The sequence below is a fragment of the Erpetoichthys calabaricus genome, chromosome 17 (genome assembly GCF_900747795.2).
Source record: "Erpetoichthys calabaricus chromosome 17, fErpCal1.3, whole genome shotgun sequence".
In the NCBI taxonomy this organism is placed as follows: domain Eukaryota; kingdom Metazoa; phylum Chordata; class Cladistia; order Polypteriformes; family Polypteridae; genus Erpetoichthys; species Erpetoichthys calabaricus.
In genome coordinates, this window is record NC_041410.2 from 4,494,629 (window position 1) to 4,507,425 (window position 12,797).

The following is a 12,797-nucleotide window of genomic DNA, read 5'->3' on the forward strand; positions in this document are numbered from 1 at the left end:
GTTCAAGGATTTAATCCCGATACCTAATGGCAATGAAGGTGCCCACCGTTGTCTAGCCTGTAGAGGTCTGTGCGTCTCTCCATGGATAGGCCTCCCGAGACGATCACTGAACCCCCCACCAAACCGGTCATGCTGAGGCAGGAGAACATTCTCCACAGCTTCTCCAGACCCTTTCACGTCTGTCACATGTGCTCAGGGTGAACCTGCTCTCATCTGTGAAAAGCACAGGGTGCCCGCCAGTGGCGGACCTGCCAATTCTGGTATTCTATAGCAAATGCCAATTGAGCTCCACGGTGCCCACTAGAGGACGTTGGGCTCTCAGGCCACCCTCGTGAAGTCTGTTTCTGATTGTTTGGTCAGAGACATTCACACCAGTGGCCTGCCTGGCTGCTGCAGGTCATTTTGTAGGCTCTGCCAGTGCTCATCCTGTTCCTCCTCGCCCAAAGCTGCAGATACCAGTGGGTCCTGCTGATGGATTAAGGACTTTCTACGAGGGGCCCTGTCCAGCTCTCCTGCAGTAACTGCTTGTCTCCTGGAATCTCCTCCATGCCCTTGAGACTGCGCTGGGAGACACAGCAAACCTTCTGGCAATGGCACGTGGTATTGATGTGCCATCCTGGAGAAGTTGGACTACCTGTGCCAGCTCTGTAGGGTCCAGGTATGACCTCATGCTACCAGTAGTGACACCGAGTGTAGACAACTGCAAAACGAATGACAAAACAGATGAGGAGGGAAAAATGTCAGTGGCCTCCCTCCACCTGTTAACCCATTCATTCCTGTTTTGGGGGTCATCTCATTGTTGCCCCTCTAGTGCACCATAGCAGCTGAAACTGATGAACAAGCCCCTCTGTTACTTAACTGACCAGATCAACAGCCCAGAAGTGTCACTGACTTGATGCTGTACTCCTTTCATTAATAAGTGTGCCTTTCATTTTTTGCACAGTTTAGTTACAGAAAAGGAAGGAGAATCTCAAGGCCAAGTCTCAAGTAAGAAATCAGAAGAAAAGAAAAACAAGAACCAAAAAGCAAAATGCTTTTAGGGAGAGTGACCTGAACAAAAGAGGATTCTCAATAGTTAATCACAGTTAAAAAGCCAAAGGCCTCAACAAACAATACATACTTATAAAGAAAAGGCCAACAAAAAAATTAAATAATAAACAAAAATGATGTTCTAAGCAGCTAATAATGAGCTAAATAGTTAAATTGCAATTAAATAGCCTCAGGCGTTACCATTAAATTTAGATACAAAAGATTGCAACCCTCAGAGAAGGGAGTCTTAAGCCCAATTTGGATTAGTTTGACACCAGGGGTTGAAGTAAAGTTATTTTTTACACCTTTCATAATTTTAGTCCTTTCTGAATTGTTCATGTTGGTAACTTTTTACCGACTGAGCATTCACCTCTCAGTAAAGAGAAATTGGAAAAATTTTGGGAAAAGCAATTCAGAGACAGAGAGAGAGACCCCCTTCCAGGTAGGTTGGGCATGCTATGAGAGTCAAAAAATGGGATCAATACAACAAACTAAACACAACACAAGCGATCCTCTCTTCACAGAGCTTGATGGCCAGTCTATCGTGCTCACCTCAGAAGTACAAATGACTTTGTTCTTGTACAGCTCCACACCGAGTGACCAGGCGACAGCTCTCAAGGCAAAAATGCAACAATAGATGATACCACTCACGAAATACAGAACTATCACATACGAGGATACCGATTTCTTCAAATACATCAAAAACCAAAGTAGAAACGAATTAGTAAATAAATGAAAAACAACAGTGGGAACTACATACCACACAAGTGCAAGAGGTCTGTCAAGGACTGGATAAACGAGGCCTGTAACGTCGTGCTCTGTCTCTCTCTGTTGGGCAGGCCATGCTGCCTACTTCTGCCATTCAATCCAAGGGCCAAGAGCAGAGACCTGTCAACGTACTAAGACGGAGAGACTCCTGGTGGTCTGTTATCCAGGTTTTATAATTGTGTTTTTATTCACTGTGAGTTGTTTATTATTTCTGTTATACATTAAAACATTTATACCTTTCCTGGTCCTCTATCTAATTTGTTGTGATCACAGATTTAAAAGTAAGGAGGACGTATTCAATGATAATAGCGTTGATCCTGACAGCGTGATAAGAGCATTGGATTTGGGGGCAATCTATTAACCTCCTTAGCCTTATAATTTTTTCTCAAAAAAAACACATAAAAAGTGTTGTATTTTTTGCCTTTTTCTTTACTGTAACACGTGCAAAACACTAAACATACACAGTCGGAAGTGTAAAAAGTATAATAATGATGCCAGTGATGTGTGGCGAGGTTCATGGCTGGTGACTCCTTCAGAGTGAGATTTACAAATATATGAACCCTAAAGAGTCGCTTATTCACTAATCAGCTGGCACATTGACTACCGGTGATGTTTCATATCTCATCAGCATTCTTTACGCACACTTACAGCAGGTAAGGCGCATATTTGACTAAGAAAGAACGTTACGTTTATAGCGGTGACAGAGAGAGTGGAGAGAGTGCATTTGCTCCGCATGCTCCATGTGTTCTATACAGGGTGGTCCAGATCTAATTATGCAATTTTCATTACGCTATAACTTATTAAGTTGTATTTGCCGTTGCAATTCCACAATTCACACTCATGCAATACAAATGATAGTATAGAGTGGTGAACAAAAAAAACTGATTTCAGTTTTGATCTTCGTTAATATATTTAATTGTCTTTTAAAAGCTTTTAATTCTGATGCTTTAATCCATTTTAATCAACAAAAGGATAACAAGAAAAACAAAAGAATATTTTATTCAAGGTCAAAATTAAGTTTTTAAATATTGGACTGTTTTTTTTTAGTCTGATCCCAATTTTTTATAAAATTGAAAGCCATTTATGACCTTACCTTTATTTGTAAATGAAGTCCATGCGCCTATTCTACTCTACGAAAATCTCCGTCACTATCTTGTAAAAGTCCTCCTTATTTAGCTTTTGTTTTAAAAGTCTCTCCACCTCAGTGGTGATTATTGCCAAGAAGAACAGCAGCAACGAGCGCCTGTTGGGCTCACATGTGCCCCCTTCAGGGCGGCACGGTACTGTCTGCCTCGCCTTCTGCCTTTCCACTGTGGCTTTATGTCCAATCAGCAAGGCTAAATATTAAACACACATTCATTAAAGATATTAGCCGGAGTGTGGAAAGTCAGGGTGTATAATAAAGGTGTCTGCACACATTATATTGGCGACATACAGAGAGACGGCAACAGGCACGTGCCAGCCAGTGTGTGAGGGAGAGCGCAGTCTGAGGGGAGGAAAGGGTCGTCCCTGCCACACCTCATGTTTCTGTCTTGTATTTGAACAAGAAATGCGCAAAATCAGCGATTTGGACTATAAAAATGATCAAAATTATTGGAATCATACAGGAAAACAAATTTATAGCACAGAGCAGTGGGCACATTTATTTTATGTTATCATTATTCGTTTTTTTACTTTTCATGATGACCCTCACCTGACTCACTTTCGGCCTCCCTGTCCGTTTCAGTTTCACTGCCTGAAGACACGTTGACTTCGTCATCACTGCTGATGAGAGGCTCCTCGACCTCACTGCTCGTATCACCGTCAAGAGCGTGCAACACCTGGGCTGCTGATAAACGTTTTTTACAACACGCATCTACACCGTTGCCTAAGCAATGCTCGGGTCTATCGTTAGGGGGGTTAAGGTCTGAGTAATAAGGGGTCTGAAATTGGAAATGGGGTCACCCTAGGACCCTACCACAACAAAACTTATAGATAAATATATAAATAAAATGGTTTATTATTACCTACCACCCAAGGTTAGACTCCAGAAGAGAAGCAGATGATTGGATGCCAGTTGGATTTTGGTTATAAACCATCAAACAGATAAAAGGTTCAAAAATGTGTAACCGCTAATTAGGAAATACATTTTATTTTGGCATATTAGGAAATGTTGTTGTTATTTTTTAAATAGTTATTTAATTAAAAACTATACTAATAATTTAATAACTGATCCAAAGTTGAAGAAATAATATTTGAACTTGACCTACCAGGTAGTTCATCAAATAACAGATCAGTAATGTACAGCGTATAAAAGGAAAATGATTTACATGAAAACAAAGAAAACATTTAAATTTTCCTCTTTCATCAACTGACTTTTCTAAACACTGGGACAATTATCTTCAAAAGCTAAGATTCGTATTTAACTCTTAATTCCGTAGCCCCGTGATGAGGTGGCGTTTCATCAGGGGTCCGGTTTCTACTTCGTGCCCAATGCTCTGCTCCAAAAGACTCCGACTACGCAGGTCCTGTACATGGACGGGTGAATTAATAAGTATAGTTCTGCTAAGTTTTCATATCTCTCTATTACATAAAAAAAAAAATCTTGGGACGAGACGAGACTTTTTCCGAGAGATAATTTCATGTCCCGTGAGGCGAGACTTTGTGCCAAGAGATGGATTGAAAACCTAACAGGTCCAAGCGGGGGCAGAAATAAAAGACAAACAGTAGAAGAAGAAAAGACAAAGAGTAGAAGACAATGTAGAACGTCGTAAATAATTCAAAAACGTTGCCGTGATACACATGCAGAGCAGGTTGGAGATAATGGAAGTACAAAAATTCAAATGTCTCAAAAAACTGATAGTAAAGATCGCATTAGCGCAAACAAATGGAAATTATTACTCAGTGAAATAATGGAATAGCTAAAAGAAATTGAATATATTGTTCGGCTTTAAACTTTAAGTCGGAGACTTGTAGATTGTCTAATTTGTGTTGCCATCAGGGAAAAGTAGTGTTTCTTCAAATGAAGAGGTGCATACGTGAGAATTAAAAGATTGGTTATTTGGTGAAAGTGAAATCCACAAATGCTACAGGCAAAATATCCAAATGTACAATCATCTGTTCACATTCCCATCATTCAATGCTCAAAACGTAGATTTACACGATTCAGGACCATACGCTATGAGAATCAGTGGTCCCGCAACAATTAAAGCTACGACAAGTTTAATTTCAAAGAAACCACAATTTGGTCAGGTTTAGATTTATGATCACGGAGAAGAGATGCAACATCGAATCGAAAGAGTTAAACGATTGGATGTATTAGAAATTCTACAGCCAATAATGAATACAAATCCTTACGTCCAAACGCGGATAACATTAGACAACAAAGGAGATCTTGATATGCCATTCGTATTAAAATGTTTACAGTTTCCCATTTTGCTATGACAATCAACAAATCTCAGAGCCAAACATTCGAAAAAGTAGTTTTATTTAATAGAGAGAAACGAAATTCAATCATGCGCAGTTATTGTCACGTTGATGCATATGTAACAATTCCCATAAAAATAAAAATCTGTTTATATTGTACATCCGCATCCCCATACGTGAGCGGCAGAACCACAAAGAGGCTAATGCATAGCACCCACACGGGGGTTGGTGAGCAAAGTGAGCAGGGGGCATATTATTATATTACTATAATAAATATTTTATGAGTCTCATACCTTTATATTCTTGTAGCATTCGTCTTTTTTGTCTTCTTCCTGGCACATGCCTTTATCACTATCGACTTCTGTTTGAACGTATCTAAGTAATAAACATTTTCATGGAGTTACTCCATGAAGTGAACATTTACATTTGACATCAATCAATAATTCCCATCATAAGTTTGAGTACCGTGCTGAATTCTTGAAATATCAAACATACTATAATGTGTTTTATCAATATGGTAAAGTCTCGTAAAGTGAATAATAAGTGTGTCTGCTCATAACGTACTACAAAATAGATAAGTGGGAAAGCCATTATGTAACACAAGATACATATGAAGGCACTATATAATAAAGAGATGTACATGAAGGCAGATAGATAGATAGATAGATAGATAGATAGATAGATAGATAGATAGATAGATAGATAGATAGATAGATAGATAGATAGATAGATGGACTGCCTCGCAGTTGGGGGACCTGGGTTTGCTTCCCGGGTCCTCCCTGCGTGGAGTTTGCATGTTCTCCCTGTATCTGCGTGGGTTTCCTCCCTCAGTCCAAAGACATGCAGGTTAGGTGGATTGGCGATTCTAAATTGGCCCTAGTGTGTGCTTGGTGTGTGTTTGTGTGTGTCCTGTGGTGGGTTGGCACCCTGCCCAGGATTGGTTCCCTGCCCTGTGCCCTGTGTTGGCTGGGATTGGCTCCAGCAGACCCCCGTGACCCTGTGTTCGGATTCAGCGGGTTGAAAAATGGATGGATAGATAGATAGATAGATAGATAGATAGATAGATAGATAGATAGATAGATAGATAGATATGAAAGACACTATATGATAGATAGATAGATAGATAGATAGATAGATAGATAGATAGATAGATAGATAGATAGATAGATAGATAGATAGATAGATAGAGTACATCTGGAAAGTATTCCCAGCGCTTCATCACTTTTTCCACATTTTGTTATGTTACAGCCTTATTCCAAAATGGATTCAATTCATTTTTATCCTCAGAATTCTGCACACAGCACCCCATGGTGACAGCGTGAAGGGAGTTTGCTTGGGGTTTTTGCGGATTTGTTAAAGGTAAAAAGGTTGAGAGGTCACATGTCCATAAGTATTCACAGCCTTTGCTCAATACTTTGTCGATGCACCTTTGCCACCAATTACAGCCTCAAGTCTTTTTGAATATGATGCCACAAGCTTGGCACACCTATCCTTGGCCAGTTTGGCCCATTCCTCTTTGCAGCACCTCTCAGGCTCCATCAGGTTGGATGGGAAGCGTCGGTGCACAGCCATTTTAAGATCTCTCCAGAGATGTTCAATCGGATTCAAGTCTGGGCTCTGGCTGGGCCACTCAAGGACATTCACAGAGTTGTCCTGAAGCCACTCCTTTGATATCTTGGCTGTGTGCTTAGGGTCGTTGTCCTGCTGAAAGATGAACCGTCGCCCCAGTCTGAGGTCAAGAGCGCTCTGGAGCAGGTTTTCATCCAGGATGTCTCTGTACATTGCTGCAGTCATCTTTCCCTTTATCCTGACTAGTCTCCCAGTCCCTGCCGCTGAAAAACATCCCCACAGCATGATGCTGCCACCATCATGCTTCACTGCATGGATGGTATTGGCCTGGTGATGAGCGGTGCCTGGTTTCCTCCAAATGTGACGCCTGGCATTCACACCAAAGAGTTCAGAATTTTCTTTCTGATGGTCTGAGAGTCCTTCGGGTGCCTTTTGGCAAACTCCAGGCAGGCTGCCATGTGCCTTTTACTAAGGAGTGGCTTCCATCTGGCCACTCTACCATACAGGCCTGATTGGTGGATTGTTGCAGAGATGGTTGTCCTTCTGGAAGCTTCTCATCTCTCCACAGAGGACCTCTGGAGCTCTGACAGAGTGACCATTGGGTTCTTGGTCACCTCCCTGACTAAGGCCCTTCTCCCCCGATCGCTTAGTTTAGATGGCCGGCCAGCTCTAGGAAGAGTCCTGGTGGTTTCGAACTTCTTCCACTTACGGATGATGGAGGCCACTGTGCTCATTGGGACCTTCAAAGCAGCAGAAATTTTTCTGTAACCTTCCCCAGATTTGTGCCTCGAGACAATCCTGTCTCGGAGGTCTACAGACAATTCCTTTGACTTCATGCTTGGTTTGTGCTCTGACATGAACTGTCAACTGTGGGACCTTCTATAGACAGGTGTGTGCCTTTCCAAATCATGTCCAGTCAACTGAATTTACCACAGGTGGACTCCAATGAAGCTGCAGAAACATCTCAAGGATGATCAGGGGAAACAGGATGACACCAGAGCTCAATTTCGAGCTTCATGACAAAGGCTGTGAATACTTATGGACATGTGCTCTCTCAATTTTTTTATTTTTAATAAATTTGAAAAAAAAAAAAAAAAAAAAAGTAAACTTTTTTCACGTTGTCATTATGGGGTGTTGTGTGTAGAATTCTGAGGAAGAAAATGAATTTAATCCATTTTGGAATAAGGCTGTAACATAACAAAATGTGGAAAAAGTGATGCGCTGGGAATACTTTCCGGATGCACTGTATATATATATATATATATATATATATATATATATATATATATATATATATATATATATATATATATATATATATATATATATATATATATATATATTGTGGAGACTGACTCGGACACAGACAGGCAGACACACTCATGTCACCCAACACATGTTTATTTACAATACTATTTACAATTACGGTGCCACAAACCCCAATCTTCCCCAAAGTCCAGGCCAACCGCTCTTCCTCTTCGGACCGCCTCCTTCTCTCTTTCTCCGACCTTGTCCTGCTTCCACCCGACTCCAGCCTTGAATGAAGGGAGGCGGCCCCTTTTATCCGTACCCGGATGTGTTCCAGGTGTGCACCGGCAATCCCGCGGACACGCCCCAGTGTGGTGGAAATGCCGGCTGTCCTCCCAGAAGCACTCCGGGTGTTCCCTCTGTTCTTCCCCCCAGCACTTCCTGGTGTTGCGGTAGTACTGGGACCAGGGTCCTTCGGGCAGGGGGACGCCCCCTGGCAGTGACCATGGGCCCCTACAGAGTTGGGCTTCCAAGCCCTGTACCCGTGGCCCCCAATACAAGCAGAGCGGACACCCTCTCGCGGTCTGCAGGAGGAATGAGCCCTCCTCCGGGCATGTCCCCCGTCCGGGTGCCACAGTATATATATATATATATTATATATATATATATATATATATATATATATATATATATATATATATATATATATATATATAGTAAGAGAATGGACACTTGGTGGCACTGTTGCCCACCTTTTCCCAACAGACAGATCCAAGACACAGGTTAAAAGCACTAAGAAGACTTTTAATTATTTTCTTCCTGCACAATAGTGCCTCCAAAGCACCACAGCCACAAGAAACACAACAAAAACTCAGTAATAATTTCTAATTTCTCCTCCACACCTCCCAGCAAGCTCTGTCCTCTACCTCCCAACTCCCACTTGCTGGGTCTCCACCAGTCCTTTATATAGTCCTTGCCCTGGAAATGCTTCTTCTCTTCCATCCACAGGACTTGCTATCACTGCTGGGTCAGATGGAGAATTGGCTTTTTCTTCAGCCCGGAAGTACTTCAGGGCTCCCGTCCTCGTGACTTAGGCATGGCTCCTCCGGTCCTCACACAGCTCCTGGTGGCACCCACAGTACCCAACAGGGCTAAGAAACCGCACTCCAAGTCCCAGGATGCCCTGCGGGAATCTGGGGCACCCTTACACTCCAGGGCAGCTTCCATTTAGCATTTTGGGGGAGGCAGAGTCCTGGAAATGCTGCCTTCCCCCATCCTTCCATCTCAGGGGTGTCACGGCCAGGATGAGCTGCCGGTTGTCTGCCACAATATATATGTATATAAGGGCAGAGCAGAGTCTTTTTCCTTAGGTGAATGCTCTCTTTTAATCCGTGTAGTGACGTCCTTCACATCTTCTACAGCTCAGTGATGGTTAGTGTGGCGTGCTGGGCTGGTGACATCACTTCAAGGGAGGACCACCATATTAACAAGCTAAGTAAAATGGCAGGCTTAGTGATGGGACAGACTCTGGACCCCTTGGAGGTAGAAGTGGAGGAGAGAATGAAGATAAAACTGAGTGCCATTATGAACAAACGCTGCACAACCTCTCTCTTACACAGCAACACTGAGGACTTCCAGCCAATGAATTATTCAGTAGGAGAGTGTGAAGAAACACAATGGGGAGCTCCTTTATACAAACAGAAATACGCCTGTATAGCGCATATCTAGGACTCGGACTGCCAAGCCAGAAGTTTTCCTTGTTTTCAATTTTCTTTTTTGTTCAGATTGACAGTGTCTGTGTATATCTACTTATTTATTTGTTTATTTATTTACTGACTTATCTATAATTTTTTGTATTTATTTATTTTAAGAGCTTCTGTAAAAAGCCAAATTTCCCCCTGGGGAGATATAAAGTTTATCTATCTATGAGTATCTGTTGAAATGAAAAATGCAATACGTTTTATTACTACAAATAATTGGGATGCTGACAGCATTAAATGCTAAAGGGGACAAATGATTTCAGGGCTAAATAGATTGGTCGGCTCATTCGTGTTATATGTGATGCACCTGTAGCGGTGCTACTGGGGAATGAAACTTCAACTCCCAGCAGTCCCTGCAGTGGCTCTGATTTGTCATCTGCTGAGGTTGCAGGGGCTGCTGGGGACAAGGAGGTGACGTGAGACTTAAAAGGAGGCCAGTTCTACAGAGGAAAAAAGTCTTTTGTTGTTTTGTGTCTTAAGTTGCCTGTCTGTGTGCCTTTCCGTTTTCTACCTGTGGATTCTTGTTTGGTCTGGGATCGTCTCTTGTTCGGTGTATGGACAGTCTGGTGTCTGCATGATGACTATGTGAGGGTTTGTTGTCGTCCTGTAAAGAAAGGAGCACTCCTGATCCCATTCACACGTCATCATCTCATCAGGAAATACCGGCAGGACTGACCTTTCCATTCACATACAGCGTGCTGATCTCTGGACTATCCACCTCCATCATTTCATTTCATCAGTCGACGTTTTCATGAACTTCATCGTGTGTGGTTTTTGTTAGTAATTTGTGGGTGCTTAATTTGTGTTTATTGTATAATCGCCAAAAGGGAACTGGGGTGGGATCGTTGTAGTTTACATATATTTTGTTTATAATTGTTTAATACATTCTTTAATTTGTTTTATTACCGGTTGCTTTTTTGTCTCTGTGAGGGAGTGTGTGTGAGTCGGGCCAAGGCTGGGTGCGTTCCTGGGATCCCCATCAAAAAAATAAATAAATCACCATCCTATCGATGGTGTGAATCTTAGCTGGGTTTTTTTAGTCCGCTACACACCATCTGTTGGAATGACAGAGACATAGCAACCAGACCGACACACAGATACAGCCAAACAGTCACTTATCCTTTTATTAAGGAGGATATTTTGGATGGTTTGATTGAGGATGACAATGAGGTGTTCAGTTTAAGCACCCTTTATAATGAGGGTGCTTGTCACAAAGTTACATTTTTCGTCCTATAAGGTGGCACCACCGGTTTGATGTACCAGGAATCAATTGTCACACACGTAAATAAATGATGAACAGATAATCAGTATAACTTTTTAGAACAAATATAAAAGGCCAAATGAATTTTGAACTTCATGCACAAGTGAGTAGCAGAGCCACACCACGCCAGAGGCCACATTGGGATGCCTCATGTCACTCGTGTCCATTCCACTTTGTCAGTTTTTACGAGCAGCGCTGGTGATTTGCATAAATTTCATCTTGAAACATGTTCCCATATTCTGGTTGTTCCTGTTTTGGTCAGAATAAAAAAATAAGGAAACAAAAGAAATGTTAACAACATCAAGAATCTGAATCATTAAGCAGCCCTAAAGTGTCTAATGTCTGAAAATTCATTTTATTAACAGCTTATAGTAAGCAATATATAACTGCTGTGATTCAGACAAATATGGTTTTTTTTCCACGATTTTTTGACATTTTGGAAAATTTTGGACATAAGAACATAAGGAATTTGACAAACGAGAGGATGCATTCAGACCGTCCAGCCTGTTTGTTTAGCTGATAGCTAAGATGTCCCCCATACCTCATTCAGATTTTTCTTAAAGGTTTCTGCTTCAACTCCATGTCTTGGTAGTTTGTTCCAGAGAAGATAAGTTATTGTCTCAAGACATTTGTTAGTGATTATAACTGTTACGTGTTTGACTTACTGCCATTAAGACGCACTGAGTAGCCGCTGCTCGGACGCGAGTCCCCGTCACAAGGCCGTCACTGTGACTCTTTAAAAGGCAGTGCCACATGCTGAGTCACATCTGAGGTTGTTGTTAGTCATTGAGGTGCGTTTGCCTCTTCTACTAATCTTTGGTTTAAGGATTATAGCGAGCCTCTTTTCATTTTGAATTCTGCCGAGTGTTTCTGGGCCTGGTTCTCCTTTTTTATTGTTACACCGGACTCAAAGTCTTCCGTCCCCTTCACTTTGTGCAGGCGTCATTGTGTTTTAGATTTAATTTGAAATGGATAAACCAGGCATTTTTACCCATCAGTCAACACTCATAGTCCCATAATAACAAAAAGACAAAACCATATTTTCATAAATGTTTGCAAATTTATTAAAATTAAAAAAGTGAAATCTCTCGTTCCTAGAAATTTTCAGACCTTTTGCTGTGGCCCTCCAAATTCTGCTCAGTTGTCTCCAGTTTGCTTTAGTTCTCCTTGAGATGTTTCTAGAACTTGATTGGAGTCCGCTTGTGGCCAGCTGAATGGACATCATTTAGAAAGGCACAGAAGGTCCCATAATTCACACCGCAGGCCAGGACAAAAACCAAACCATGAGGCCCAAGGAACTCTCTGTAGACCTCCATCATCAAATTGTGGTGAGGCAAAGATCAGATAAGGGGATCAAACCATTTCTGAAACGCTGAGTGTGTTCAGGAGCACAGTGACCTCAGGAAGTGTGACATGGAGGAGGTTTGGAACCACCAGGACTTTTACTAGAGCTGGCCAACTGAAGGGACTTGGTCAAGAAGATGTCCACAAACCCAAAGGTGTCTCTAGCAGAGTTTCAGAAGTCCATTGAAGGAGTGCTGCTGAGATGATTGTGCTTCTGAGAGGTTTTCCTAGCTCAGCAGCACCCCATCATTCAGGGGTGTATGGTAGAGTAACAGACAGAAGTCACTCTTGAGTAGAAGGCATGTGATGGCATTTAAAGGACTCTGGCAGCAGGAGGGAAAAGATCATCTGGTCTGATGAGACAAAAACTGAATTCTTCAGGTAGAACTCCAAGCGCTGTCTCTGATGAGGAC

At 41.9% G+C, this 12,797-nt stretch overlaps 1 protein-coding gene across 4 annotated transcripts in view; it reads right to left on the reverse strand.

The window, feature by feature from the left end:
- Nucleotides 1-10,956: 10,956 nt before the first annotated feature.
- LOC114668003 (sialic acid-binding Ig-like lectin 13) overlaps nt 10,957-12,797 on the reverse strand; it is a 41,341-nt gene continuing 39,500 nt past the window's right edge. For all 4 annotated transcript variants that reach the window (XM_051920686.1, XM_051920687.1, XM_028823579.2 and 1 more), the window contains one exon: nt 10,957-11,289. In XM_051920686.1, coding sequence (XP_051776646.1) covers nt 11,224-11,289 — 66 coding nt within the window. In that variant the 3' untranslated portion in view covers nt 10,957-11,223. The remainder of the gene's footprint in view (nt 11,290-12,797) is intronic.